This window comes from Charadrius vociferus, unplaced genomic scaffold (genome assembly GCF_000708025.1).
Source record: "Charadrius vociferus isolate BGI_N301 unplaced genomic scaffold, ASM70802v2 scaffold115, whole genome shotgun sequence".
NCBI classification, from domain to species: domain Eukaryota; kingdom Metazoa; phylum Chordata; class Aves; order Charadriiformes; family Charadriidae; genus Charadrius; species Charadrius vociferus.
This window is the reverse complement of record NW_009648636.1, coordinates 4,578,336-4,590,070: the sequence shown is the minus strand read 5'-3', so window position 1 is coordinate 4,590,070 and position 11,735 is coordinate 4,578,336. Positions and strand designations below refer to the sequence as shown.

At 36.9% G+C, this 11,735-nt stretch overlaps 1 protein-coding gene across 1 annotated transcript in view; it reads right to left on the bottom strand.

Annotated features, from left to right (window-relative positions):
- Window positions 1–797: 797 nt before the first annotated feature.
- Window positions 798–11,735, bottom strand: part of ANO3 (anoctamin 3) — a 90,704-nt gene continuing 79,766 nt past the window's right edge. Inside the window, exons 18-25 of the mRNA XM_009886265.1 lie at window positions 8,633–8,690; window positions 7,772–7,869; window positions 5,792–5,937; window positions 5,531–5,683; window positions 4,692–4,839; window positions 2,745–2,825; window positions 1,757–1,862; window positions 798–980 (exon numbers count right to left, since the gene is read on the bottom strand). Of these exons, the coding sequence (XP_009884567.1) occupies window positions 798–980; window positions 1,757–1,862; window positions 2,745–2,825; window positions 4,692–4,839; window positions 5,531–5,683; window positions 5,792–5,937; window positions 7,772–7,869; window positions 8,633–8,690 (973 nt within the window). The remainder of the gene's footprint in view (window positions 981–1,756; window positions 1,863–2,744; window positions 2,826–4,691; window positions 4,840–5,530; window positions 5,684–5,791; window positions 5,938–7,771; window positions 7,870–8,632; window positions 8,691–11,735) is intronic.

Below are 11,735 nucleotides of genomic sequence, written 5' to 3'. Positions count from 1 at the left end.
TCTTTCATCCTGGAAGGGTGTGGAGGTGGCCTTTCTGCACAGGAAAGTGGAAAGACAACTCAACAGCCATGTCATTTTCAAATATAGCTGCAATGTGGGCAAGGCGATGCGTTCTCTTAGTGCTGCTGTTTTCTCTTTGAATTTAGAATTTTTGGTTTTCAACTAGAAGGATAAATTAATGACACTGATGTGCAAATCTTAAACTGCATAGTATATATTAAGCAGCCATAGACCCCTTTTTTAGGGTAGGACCACATCCACAATCTCAACAAGAGACTAGGACAAACCTGACAAAACAGTAAGCCTGAAAGATCATTTATATCAAATTATGGCCACAAAGGCAACAATTGCTCTTTTCTTCAGAGGCATTACAGATGGAGCTGAGCAATCAGAAGCTGTAGAAGTAGTGGATATCATGTAAGTTGGTTTTAGTCATGCCCTTACTGTATAAGTTCGTGGGTATTTTTTTATTTTCGTTATGCTGTTAGTATCCTTCACGAACAGCATGAAAATTCATTGCCTTTTTTTAAACCAGAGTGTCCAAATTTTTAAGCTGTTCGCACATTCCTGAGTGCAAATTCTTCTTGGTGCTCACCACTAACCAGTTACAGGTAAGGCTCCTCATTTTCTTCATCGGAAGCATCTATTTTCCAGTTCCCACCAAAGTCTGCAACTGTACTGCCCAGCAAGAACATATATACACCGTGAACCTCACATGCTGATGCCAGACTCCAACTTCATTTTGTAACTGTACTCTTCAATTTCCAAACAGTGTTTTTGTTGCAGCATGGTAGTGACTAAGGCCATTCGTGGTGATACTGCTTCCCATTCTTTTTCCTTTCTCTCTGTAAATGCTCCAGTTCAGCCTCATACATCATTTCCTGGACTAAGTATTTTTCTCTCCTCATTCTGTCACACAAGTCTTTGGGCATGTCTGGAATCAGGTAGGCAATGAAAGACTTTATTCCAAAAACAAGGTGCTGAAAAGAAGAACAAAAATAATTGCTTCAAAGATGCATAAATATACATTTCTAGGACCACATTTTAGGGCATAAAAGTCTGTGGCAAAACTGGAACTGAGATTCAATTCATGACTGAAAAGCAACTCCTTTATTTTTTTAATACAGACACACACAGAGGAGTAAATGAGTGGTCTATCAGAAATGTGAAAATGCTCAAGTGTTCTGAACAGTAAAACCAAGGGTATAGCTGGTAACCTGAATGAAGATGTGACGGAAGGATACGCTAGTTTGAATAACGATAGCAAACACTACCTACGAGCAGTCTTTGTTAAGAGCTTGTAATCGAAGTAAGTAACCAGATTCCTGGACAGTATGTAATACATTCTTCAAAGTCAGCACACACATTTCGACTTTTATATTAGGCTACAATCACGTATCATTTTCCTGACACACATTTTAACTTGTAATAACTGTGCTCATTATGCACATAAGTTGCATTTCTTCTTTGTCAATAAAACATGAAAGATTTGGTTGGGAACCAACACGATTTACAAGATGACTGTTAAGGAAACATGATTTTGGCGGGACTCTAAAGTCTGTGCATGCACTGTCCATTCAATTTGAAGCTGCTGATTGACAACAGTTTGGGGAGGGCGACTTTTTTTTTCCTCTCTCTTGACTGTAATGAACAAGCAGTTGATAATACTGACAATTTATTTAAGGGACTACTGTAAAGAAAAAAACCAAAATCAACTCGGACTTTGAAGAGGTAAAAAAGAATTTCCATGACTAACCTCAAATACTATGATGAAGGCCAGTCGCGCTGCCAGGACGTGCCAGAACTGCAAAGTGAATTCATACGGAGTTGAACTCCATGGTGGGGCTCTGTAATCTCTGTACCTGTAAAGCAAAGAAAAGCCCAGTAAGTTAGGCTGTGCTTAAAAACCTGAAGACGGTGAAGAGCTCTCTAATGTATCCCAGATCTGGCTAAAAGGAAAGAAGCTGAAGTGAAAGCATACTTCAAGAGGAATTAAACAGAAAAGGAGAAGAGTAGTTCACAATACAGGCAATTAAATAGGGCTGCTTAAAAGATGGCACTTTTTGCTTCCAAAAATTCAGAGCAAACAGTTTATTTTATTGTTACAAAGCTGACACCTTGGAGTGTCAAGTTCAAGTGTGTTGACTCTAAATTGGTTCTTGTCTTTGCTTCTAAGCATTTGAGATTCTCCAGACAAAGTCTGCATAAATGTAACACGATTCTGTAACTTCTGAGTCAATTCAAGCTAACTCTGACTGTAAAACTAAATCTGAAACCAGAAGGAACGCACTCATGCAATGTGGTATTTAATTTTTATGCTGAATTTCTTGTATTCATCCTGCATAACTGCTTGGGACCTTGACCTGGGTTAGAGCCACAACAAAAATTTTAATCAGGTATTTTAACTAACGGACCTCAGGATGCTTAACCAAACCAAATCGAGAATTTTGACTCTTCTTGGCAGCTGGGGAAACTTCAAAATGAAGTAATTCATAGAGGTGCAAAAGACACGGTTTCTAAGAGTCCTGGGAAAAACTCAGAACACAGGTTTCCAGTGTGTTGGTATTATGTCCTGTCACACTGTGTTTGCACCTGAGACTTCCATGTTGAACAAAGTTGAACTCCGATGCTTTTATAGTCAAAAAAGAAACCACTCCGCCAGTAATTTAAACACTGACTTTCAACTTAATGTCTGTATTAATGTCTACACCTGTACTACAAGAAGGGAGAGCATCGAAACATACCGGCAGTATCCTGAATATCCCATCCCGAGTTCGCTCAAATCAAATACTGATAAACTGCTGTTGACATATCCTTTTAAGCATCTGAAAGGAAAAGACATGGGGTCAGGGCTTTCTTCCTAAAGTGGTTATATAGCACAGATCCTGTATATAAACATCTACTGCTATCACATATTGTGAGCATACTGTTTTATTTGCTTATCAGGACAAAAGAATTTTAAAATTTTAAGCAGAGAAGCAAAGTTGTATTGAAAGAAACAAAGAACATCTGTTTCAGGGATAATAATATTTAAAAATCTATTTTCAGTACTTTTCAAGTTTTTGTTTCTCATCTACCAGCAGATATAAACCAAAAAATGTGGCTATGGTGTTCTTCACTGTCTCCTACAATTACTGAAATTAGAAAGACGGCTACAGAGGCAGAGAGGAGAATAATTTAATATCCTTGCAGAATCTGCCACCAGCCATGCAGCATAACCTCAAAAATGACAGGTTTTATGAGTTGAATCAAAGAAGAATTTTCACCAACAGTAAAATGAAAAGTGCATATATATCAAACAACCATCTTAAAGGCAACGATTTGTTAGCATTAAAGACAGAAATCCCATAAATACGCTGAATTAGGACTGTAGGAGTGAAATTTTTGTCTGTTCCTGGAAATCCAGGGACATGTAAAACATCCCATCTTCTTGGAAACCTGTTCTGTAATTTAACAAAGAGCCTTCTGAAAGGCAAAGAACGTTTAAAAAGAGACACATCAGGAATCCTATTATACCTACTGAACATCCTGGTTTGCTGTGACACCTCAAATCACTACTGGCGAAAGAAGAAATAGAATTACATAGTTCTCTATTAAATGGGTAGTGCACATTAAGCACTAATGTTTTTCTGCTATTGTCTCTTTTCATCCTATCCCACCTCATTCTTTTTGTGCTTAAAAAATGACACCCCAGAAAGAATAAATCTCTATTTTAAATCACCAGAGAGAGAGCAATGAGGGAAGGAAGGACAGAGCCCTGCGGTTTGGGCAGAGCTCTGTGAGTGTAGTGGTACTGGCTTGCTGGACAAGCCTTGATGCTTTCACTCTTATCCTTCCTCCTGTGTGATAAAGAAGGGAAGTTGGGCTTGTGAGATGTGCTATAGTATTAACAAAGTGACACTTCAAGGTAATCCTCACTCCCATATTAAAAAAAAAACCAAAACCACAACACACAACAAAAAACCCTCCAAAAACCACCCCCCAAAACCACCTGTAGGGCACTGGTCTCCAAATGAAAGAGAAGATGCCTGTAAATACTGTGATCTGTTTAGATCATGTACAAGGTCGCGATAGAGAGTGGAAAACGCAGACAGAGCATGGTGGACCCACAGTTGAGAGATTGGTAAGTGTCTGGAGAGGAGTGGAGGAAACCAGCCTGGTGGTGCAAAGATAGGCAGGATACCTTGCTTGAAGGTAAGACACTCTATATGGAGTAGACACCATATGGAGCTAGGCTAAATAGAGTCAAGGCCAACCTTGCTGAAGCTTGCCTGCAAGCAGTTCTGATAAGACACCAGTGGAGAGAGTTGACAGTGAACAAGGCTTAGGATAAAAAAGGGTTTGAGAGCATATATCTGTGTGTGGGAGTGTGGTGGGAGAAGACAGTCCAGAACTACTGCAGAAAAGAAAAGCTTATCTAGAGAAAGCCTGAAAACTGCTATGATGTATATTGAACTTTCTTATTTGCCTTCAGAAGGAAAGACATGATTTTCCACTTCTATAACCGTGGAGTTAGTTTGCGAATTCTCTGGAATGGCTGAGTTACTTGTACTCAACATCTGTGAAGGCTGACACAGATATAAAAGGTGAAATGTTACTGATGTACCTTAAGTATGTTAACATAGAATGACAGTAGCAAAAGTGTGCTTTCACTGAAATATATCTGTAAATACAAAGAATATCTTAATTACTTTTCTTGTCTGTATCCTTGATCTGTACAGGGACCGTATTTGTACGCATAGACAAAACGTGGAATGTAATCGGAAGTAATGGCAATAACAAAGGCATTGGTGATGACAGCCAGAACACCAATTCCTTCCAGAATCCCGTACCAGATACCTAGAAAGAAGGGAAATGACAACAGTGTCATTAGGTTTTAACAGTCATATTAAGTCATAAAAAAATCATAGTGATATTAAAGTCACTATTAGTCATACAGTTTTCCTTTCTTATTGAGAAAGAGTTACTCAGTCAGAAAAGCTAGTGAAGATTAAGCCATGTCCCCACATCCCTGCCACCACTGGCTCCACCTGAATGAACTTGCCCTGCCCTTACAGCAGGGCACACCCTGCTGAGAAGGAATAGCTAAGCAACAAAGGTATAACCATAATCTTTGGTTATAAAGGCCAAATACAAGATTTAAGAAAGAGAATTCTTATTTTTATTTAATTCAGTTTTAAACCAAAAGTAATTTTAGTCCTTATACTTAACTTTTAAATTAATATTATTTTGGATAACATTTTAGACCTAGAGTTCCACAAATCAGAAGCCTAAAATACTATTTAGCCTGTTTTCAAAATTCCGACTATTATGATCCCTCATTGGAAACGGAAAGGAAATTTGAGGAGTCCTCTTCGGTAAGCAACTGAGTATGCTTTTGTTGCTTAACAGGAGAGTGGACATTGAGATCTGTAGGTTAACATTATCAATTTCACTCTTGACGCAGGAAATATTTCAAGGTTTAGGCTACATTAAAGAAGGAAACACAAAAAGACGGTACCCGACAGTGACAATCATTAGGTTCTCTCACCTATATCTGTTGCTCTTGCAGGCATAGGTCTTCGCCACTGAGTGACAAACTTGTATGCATCCAACCTTATTTCTATGATATTGTTAAGCAATGCCAGGAGAGGTGCCAGTGGGAAGGCAGCAACGAAGATGGTGGTAAAGCCAAACTGTAAAACTAGACAGGTATTTCTATGGTTAGAAATCAGAAATGCAGAAGATATTTTAATGCGCAACATAGTTCCAGTCTCTGTCAGAAAACTGACATCTCCCTGAATTTGCTCACCCATCTCTAAGTATTCGTCCATTAAACCATGGAGATTCATAGGCTGCAGATTCCAATCTTTTTCCCACTGAGGTAGAGAAATTTTATGCTCCATTAATTGCCCTCCTCTCTTCATTTTGCGTCGTGACCACCAATTCTGTAATAAACTTATTAGATAAACAGAGCATTATTGACTGTCCTTGCTCAGTAATTCACAATACTTGCTGGTATTGTTTTGAAGTAAGTATTTTGAATGGCACCTGAATGTTTACTTAGACATTTTCTAGAAATATTCACAATATCATATATGATATAATTCAAAGAACTTCCACAAGTTCTCAATTCTGTATTATGATTTTGATTATGTATTTAATGTAGCATGTTAGGTACTGTACACAGAAGCTTTTCAGAACATGGAATTTGCTTGCATAGATTTTTTGTAGGATCTACCTGTATGCCTAAATAAAAAAGAGAACAGGAAAAACCCCATGCATAGTAAGAACATTAAAAAAGTAAATAATGCTTTATTTTTAATCCTGTAAAAGACAAACCAAATAAGTAGAGCTCAGTAAGAACTCTATGATACTAGAATATTAAGAATAGTAGAATATGTCTACTATTCTTTGAACAAACATGAAGATCTAGATGCTCTACAGAATATTTTGTTCTTGAAGAAGGAAATATTTTTTTCTTGACGCAGTCTCTAAAGAGGCATTGCTAGAGCTGCAAATATTTAAGACTGTTTTTTATTAAAGGTGTGCAGAGGTCATTTCACAAAGTAGTTATAAATATTAAGTAGGTAATAGTCTCACAAATTAAAATGTTATACAAATGAAAAATATTATCCACTACTGTCACAGGTGGCAATTAAAGGCTATCACTTGTTTCTAGATATTACCGAAAAGAGACTGAAGATGGGAAACAATTTTTCTTGTAAGTATTTTTATTAACACATTGCTATTTTTAATCAAGCTAATTTAGTGTTTAGTTCTTGATCTCTCTTATTATTGAAAGGCCTGAGTGGCATATAATGTTTTTGTCAAAAGGAAACACTGCCTTCCATAAAGGTCTACAAGCATGTTCCAAAATAAATTCTAGACTGAGTGAAGATGCTGCCGGGCTGCGAAGACAGGAAGCCTGATACTTCAAGTAGGTTTCTTCTTTTCAGAAATTCACGTCCCACAGCAATACAGTGCGCTGCCCCTCATTTGCAGATTGATTGCACCTTGTGAGCATAACCCTTTCTGACATATTTTCAAGGTTGAGACTTTGATTAAATTAATATTTGATGAGCAACCTTTCGCCTTTACTGAAAACATATTCTTCTAGTTTCAAGAGCGCTGCAAGACTCTTAGCCCATTACTCTCTTTAGCAGCTGAGCAGCTCTGTTTGTACTACAGAAAATGAAATCACAATAAACAATTTAGATGGTTAACATACCCTGAGAAGCTTTATCTTAGAGCAGCAGTTAATGCTTCCCTTGGGAATAAATTTACAGCGTGTGAGATGCAAAAAGTGGAAACATACTGCAAACACGTGCTGTACTTGAAATAGTTATTTTGGCAAAAGTGGACTATTTATACTCTACGCTTCTTACAGCACGTAGTGGAAGAATGTAGACCCAGTTATGTATTTAACAACTGTATTTTTAAGTCTCAGAGCTAGTACTGAACACAAGCCCTGTGTAAGCACTGGTAGCAAGTCCTCCTTACCCTTCAGTGAAGATTGAAAATCAACATTGATGATTAGGTTTTCCGTGATTATGTGAAATATGTAAACTTCAGCATGCTGAAGAATCCTATTTTACATGCTCATGAACATACACTTCCAGAGATCAGTATTTCAGCTGTTCACTGCCTTCAGCAATCATTGATGATAATGAATTTCACTTAATGATGAAATTCTGCCCTCCACTCAAATGAAAAAATAGTTTTTCCTATCACTGAATCACACTAATATGTAATCACTGTTTGTAAAACAAATTTTAATATCTGAACTTACGGATAGCCCAGCTCCATGAAGTTGTTCCACATTTGTTTTAAAACCATAATAACTCCCATTTGCAAACACAAATCTATCAAGCAGCCACTAGGATGACACTGAAATTAAATGAAAAAGGATCAGTAGCGAAAAATCACAGAATTCCTTTCATTTTTATTTGTTCACAGGGTGAATGGAAAATATTCAAATATGTTTGGTGAAAATCACTAACCTCCAGCTACAGAAATATTAAAAGAAATATTAATAACAGAAATATTAACACAGACTTTAGTTGAACAACCTTTAGACATATTATTTCTTGAAGAACTGGATTGTATTTTTTGAGAACATGGAATACAAAGTTATGGCATTTTGCTCTGTGGCTACCAAGGCTCAACAGAAGAAACCTGTATCTAGTGTCTGCTAGTGATATCAAGGGAGGTGCAATTCTAACACACTTTTAAGCTAAATTTTGAAAATACAATTCTGAGTACTTTTACACTGGCAGAAACTTAGGAAGCTGGTAAAAAAAGTTGATGGTGTTATATTTATGTCCTCCATCCAAAAATTTCACATACCCAGGAGATTCCAATCATGTAGGACTTAGGAGTGCCTGTGAGGTAAGGGACTATCACGGTTTGCTCTTCCCAAAGAGAGGGGCAGAAAGAACTGGGTGTGTCACACAGAGTCACTCAGCACAGAAGAGAACGCAGAAGGAAAAACACATCTCCCGTTTCCTACCCTTTGCTATAAATATGAGTTTACTCTTCACTGCACTTAGATGGAATAATAAATCTTTCAAACTGAACAAAATTCATGTCCTTCAGCCATTTCCTTTTTACTCACAGAAATTTCACAAGAACAGTAAATAGCGTTGCTTACCTCTTCCAGTCTCCATCTGTTAAAAAGCTTGTTGTACTTTCCTGGGCGGCCTGCAAATCTGCAAAATGAGATTTCTGTTTCTCAACAGACATTCCAAGAACACCCTGTATCAGCAGTTGTTTCACAACATCCACTGAGCAAAGTCATGACATATAAACACATTAAATCACACAGGCTTAAAGCTGGTATCTGTAGGATATGGTAGTTTCAGAATGCAAACAAGGACCGTCATTTTGCAAGCTTTTATTATGTCCAGAATAAAAATCCTAGCTTCAGAGTTTTTAGACATCAGATATGCAGACTCTCTAATCCACTCCTATGAAGATAAGCCATTGCAATACATAGGAATTTACTGTGGCGCAGGGATTCTGCTTGCCCACATGAAGTGTGCACTGGATTGTACTCTCAGACATACAAGCATAAAATCACTTCCAAACCCATCATAACTAAATGCTTTTTACATACCTAACAGATTCTTGTATAACTAATTAAATCAAAATTCTTAATGACTTCAGTGAAAGATACATATGAGAGAGAAAATCCCCATGCCTGTTCCTACTAGACACAGAAGACAGCAAGATACAAAGAAGTTTAGAAACTGCATGGCAAATGCATCACTGGATGCAACAAACAAATATTACCAACTGTCTTTACTAGAGGGTTTTTTCTTTCAGACAATCTTGAACTGAAATTATACTATAAAACTTTATAGAAGGTACTCTGAAAAACTCTGTAGGTTCTGCAGGAAGGATAAGTCAGTGAAACTGAAGTGAAGATGAAGCGAGGTTAGTCCTGTCCAGTATCTCATGCTCTGAGCTAAAGATACACACAGAAATTCGAGACAGAATTTCTGCCTCCTTCTCTTGTATAAGACCTGCCAGAGACTATTTACTATTTATAGAAACGGATCCTGGGAAATTTAACCAAAGGGGAATAAATAAGAAAAAATGAATAAAGCCTATTAGCACAGCACTAAATGTAGACCCACATTGAGGAAGTGGCTGAATTTTCAAAGGTTCCGAATTCTCATTTAGTAGGAAAGTCACGTACATAGACCCACTTAAAAAGTAGACATCTTACTCTCCAGTTTCATGAGTAACGATTTCAAGGGTCCAACCCTCACATACAGTTAAAAACATTAATTTTGTGTTACTGATTATCCTCAGAAACTGACTTGATCTAAATCTTGCAGTTTGAGCTATCATGGCATTTTCTTCAAACCTACAAAATTAGCAAAGATTACGAGTTCTGTGCAAGTTTTCCTTCAAGAGCAGTTAGCAACGATAACTTACCTGCCAAGAAAAAAGGCAATGTAGAAGATGGAGCTGTTCAAGTTGACAAACTGGAAGAGGAACATTTTCAAGGCAAAGCTGTTTTCCCATTCAGATTCAGTTCTAGGGTGCTCTGCAGAAAGACACAATATACATTATATAACCAAAAATGAAATCGAGTTATGCCTAACTTTGCTCACACATCAATCAACCAGCAGCCAGTTGGCTTCTCACCCAAGCATCGCACCTTCTAAATACTTCTGTAAGACCACTACTTCATCCTCAAGACTTCCCTATCATAATGCTTGTGAAGTCTTAAAAGAGTTTATAATTCAATGAGGAATAGCTCACAACTCTATGGCAAGATACCTGTTCCATTTCCATGAAAAAGTTCTGAATTCAGTTTGGATCTTTAATTTTAAGGTTACAGGTATCTTGATCAAAAAAAAAAAAAACAAAAAACCCAAAAACCCAACACCAAAACCCAACACCCAAACCAAACAACAAAAAAAAACACAAACAAAAAGCAAAAGCACTTGGCAGCAGCAGAGCAATAGAGAGGGGCTGTTAAGGAAAGCAGAGGGAGAAGAGACAACCAGCAGCCAGTTGGTTCCTCACCCAAGCAACCCACCTTCTAAATACTTCTCTAAGACCACTACTTCACCCTCAAGACTTCCCTATCATAATGCTTGTGAAGCGTTAAAAAGTTTATAATTCAACGAGGAAAGAAGGGAGGTCCTTCTTTGATTTTTTTTTTTTTGAAAGAAATTTAGAAGTGTGTAGTAGGGCTACAAGTATTCTGTTTGGGTCTGCACTGCCTTGGATGCTTTTCCTTATGGTTTGTAGAACACTACTTATGTCTGAATTAGAACTCGGTGATAGCGATTAAAATTAATTTTTTTTTTTAGTAAAAATTTCAAATTTCTTTGATGGATGTATCAGACTTAGAATATAGTACATTGATAAAAGTTTTAAAGCACATATGGGAGTTGGAAGTCTAAACTTCCTGGATTTTTCAGATAAAATTTGTACTTCTTAATGACTGTGGTCTAATGATGACTAAATTAGGATGAAAACATACAGGATAGTAGCTCTACACACGGACACTTGTTCCTCAGAAGTTAAGATGTCCTCCTTTTCTTTGACATCAAAAAAAGTGGAGTGAGCTGCCTAGCTCAAACACCTGATGTGCCATCAGGCTTAATTCAAGAAGCCGTTTTTTTTTAGATTCTTTCATATATTTTGGGAAAACTCAGCTTGTATACTTAAATGAAATCATTTTCTTTCCCATTCTCAGGTCTGTCACAATATGATATACTTAAAAAGTTAAGCAGGAGTACAAATCAGTGGGATCTGAAAAAATATTTCAAAATATTTTAATAATTTGAATAAATTGACTATACATTCCTAATCTTTCTAACCTGTTCAACTGCCTGTTAATCTGAAAGGCTATAAAGTTTGAGCATCTTGTTTAATGCATGCTCTTCAATACTTTAGCCAGAAGAGGGAGCTGTTAAATTTAGCAGCGAGCTTGCTTTTAAACTACGACAAGATAACTCCGTATTTTGACATGGGTTTAAAGAGAGCAGGTAAGAAGAAACACTAAAAGGTAGCGTATTCACATAGTAGGAGATCTTAAAAGCTTTCCTTGCTTTCTTGTTTTCTAAAAGCTAGAAAGCTTTACCTTTATGACTGAATCATGACTAGAGGCTTCACTATAAATTTTTAATGTGACAGAATTAGAGCTACTTTAAAATTTATGACCCAGCTTTATCTTAACCCATTTTTTTTTCATATGAAAGTTCAAATTAAAAAATTGTAAAAAAAAAAAA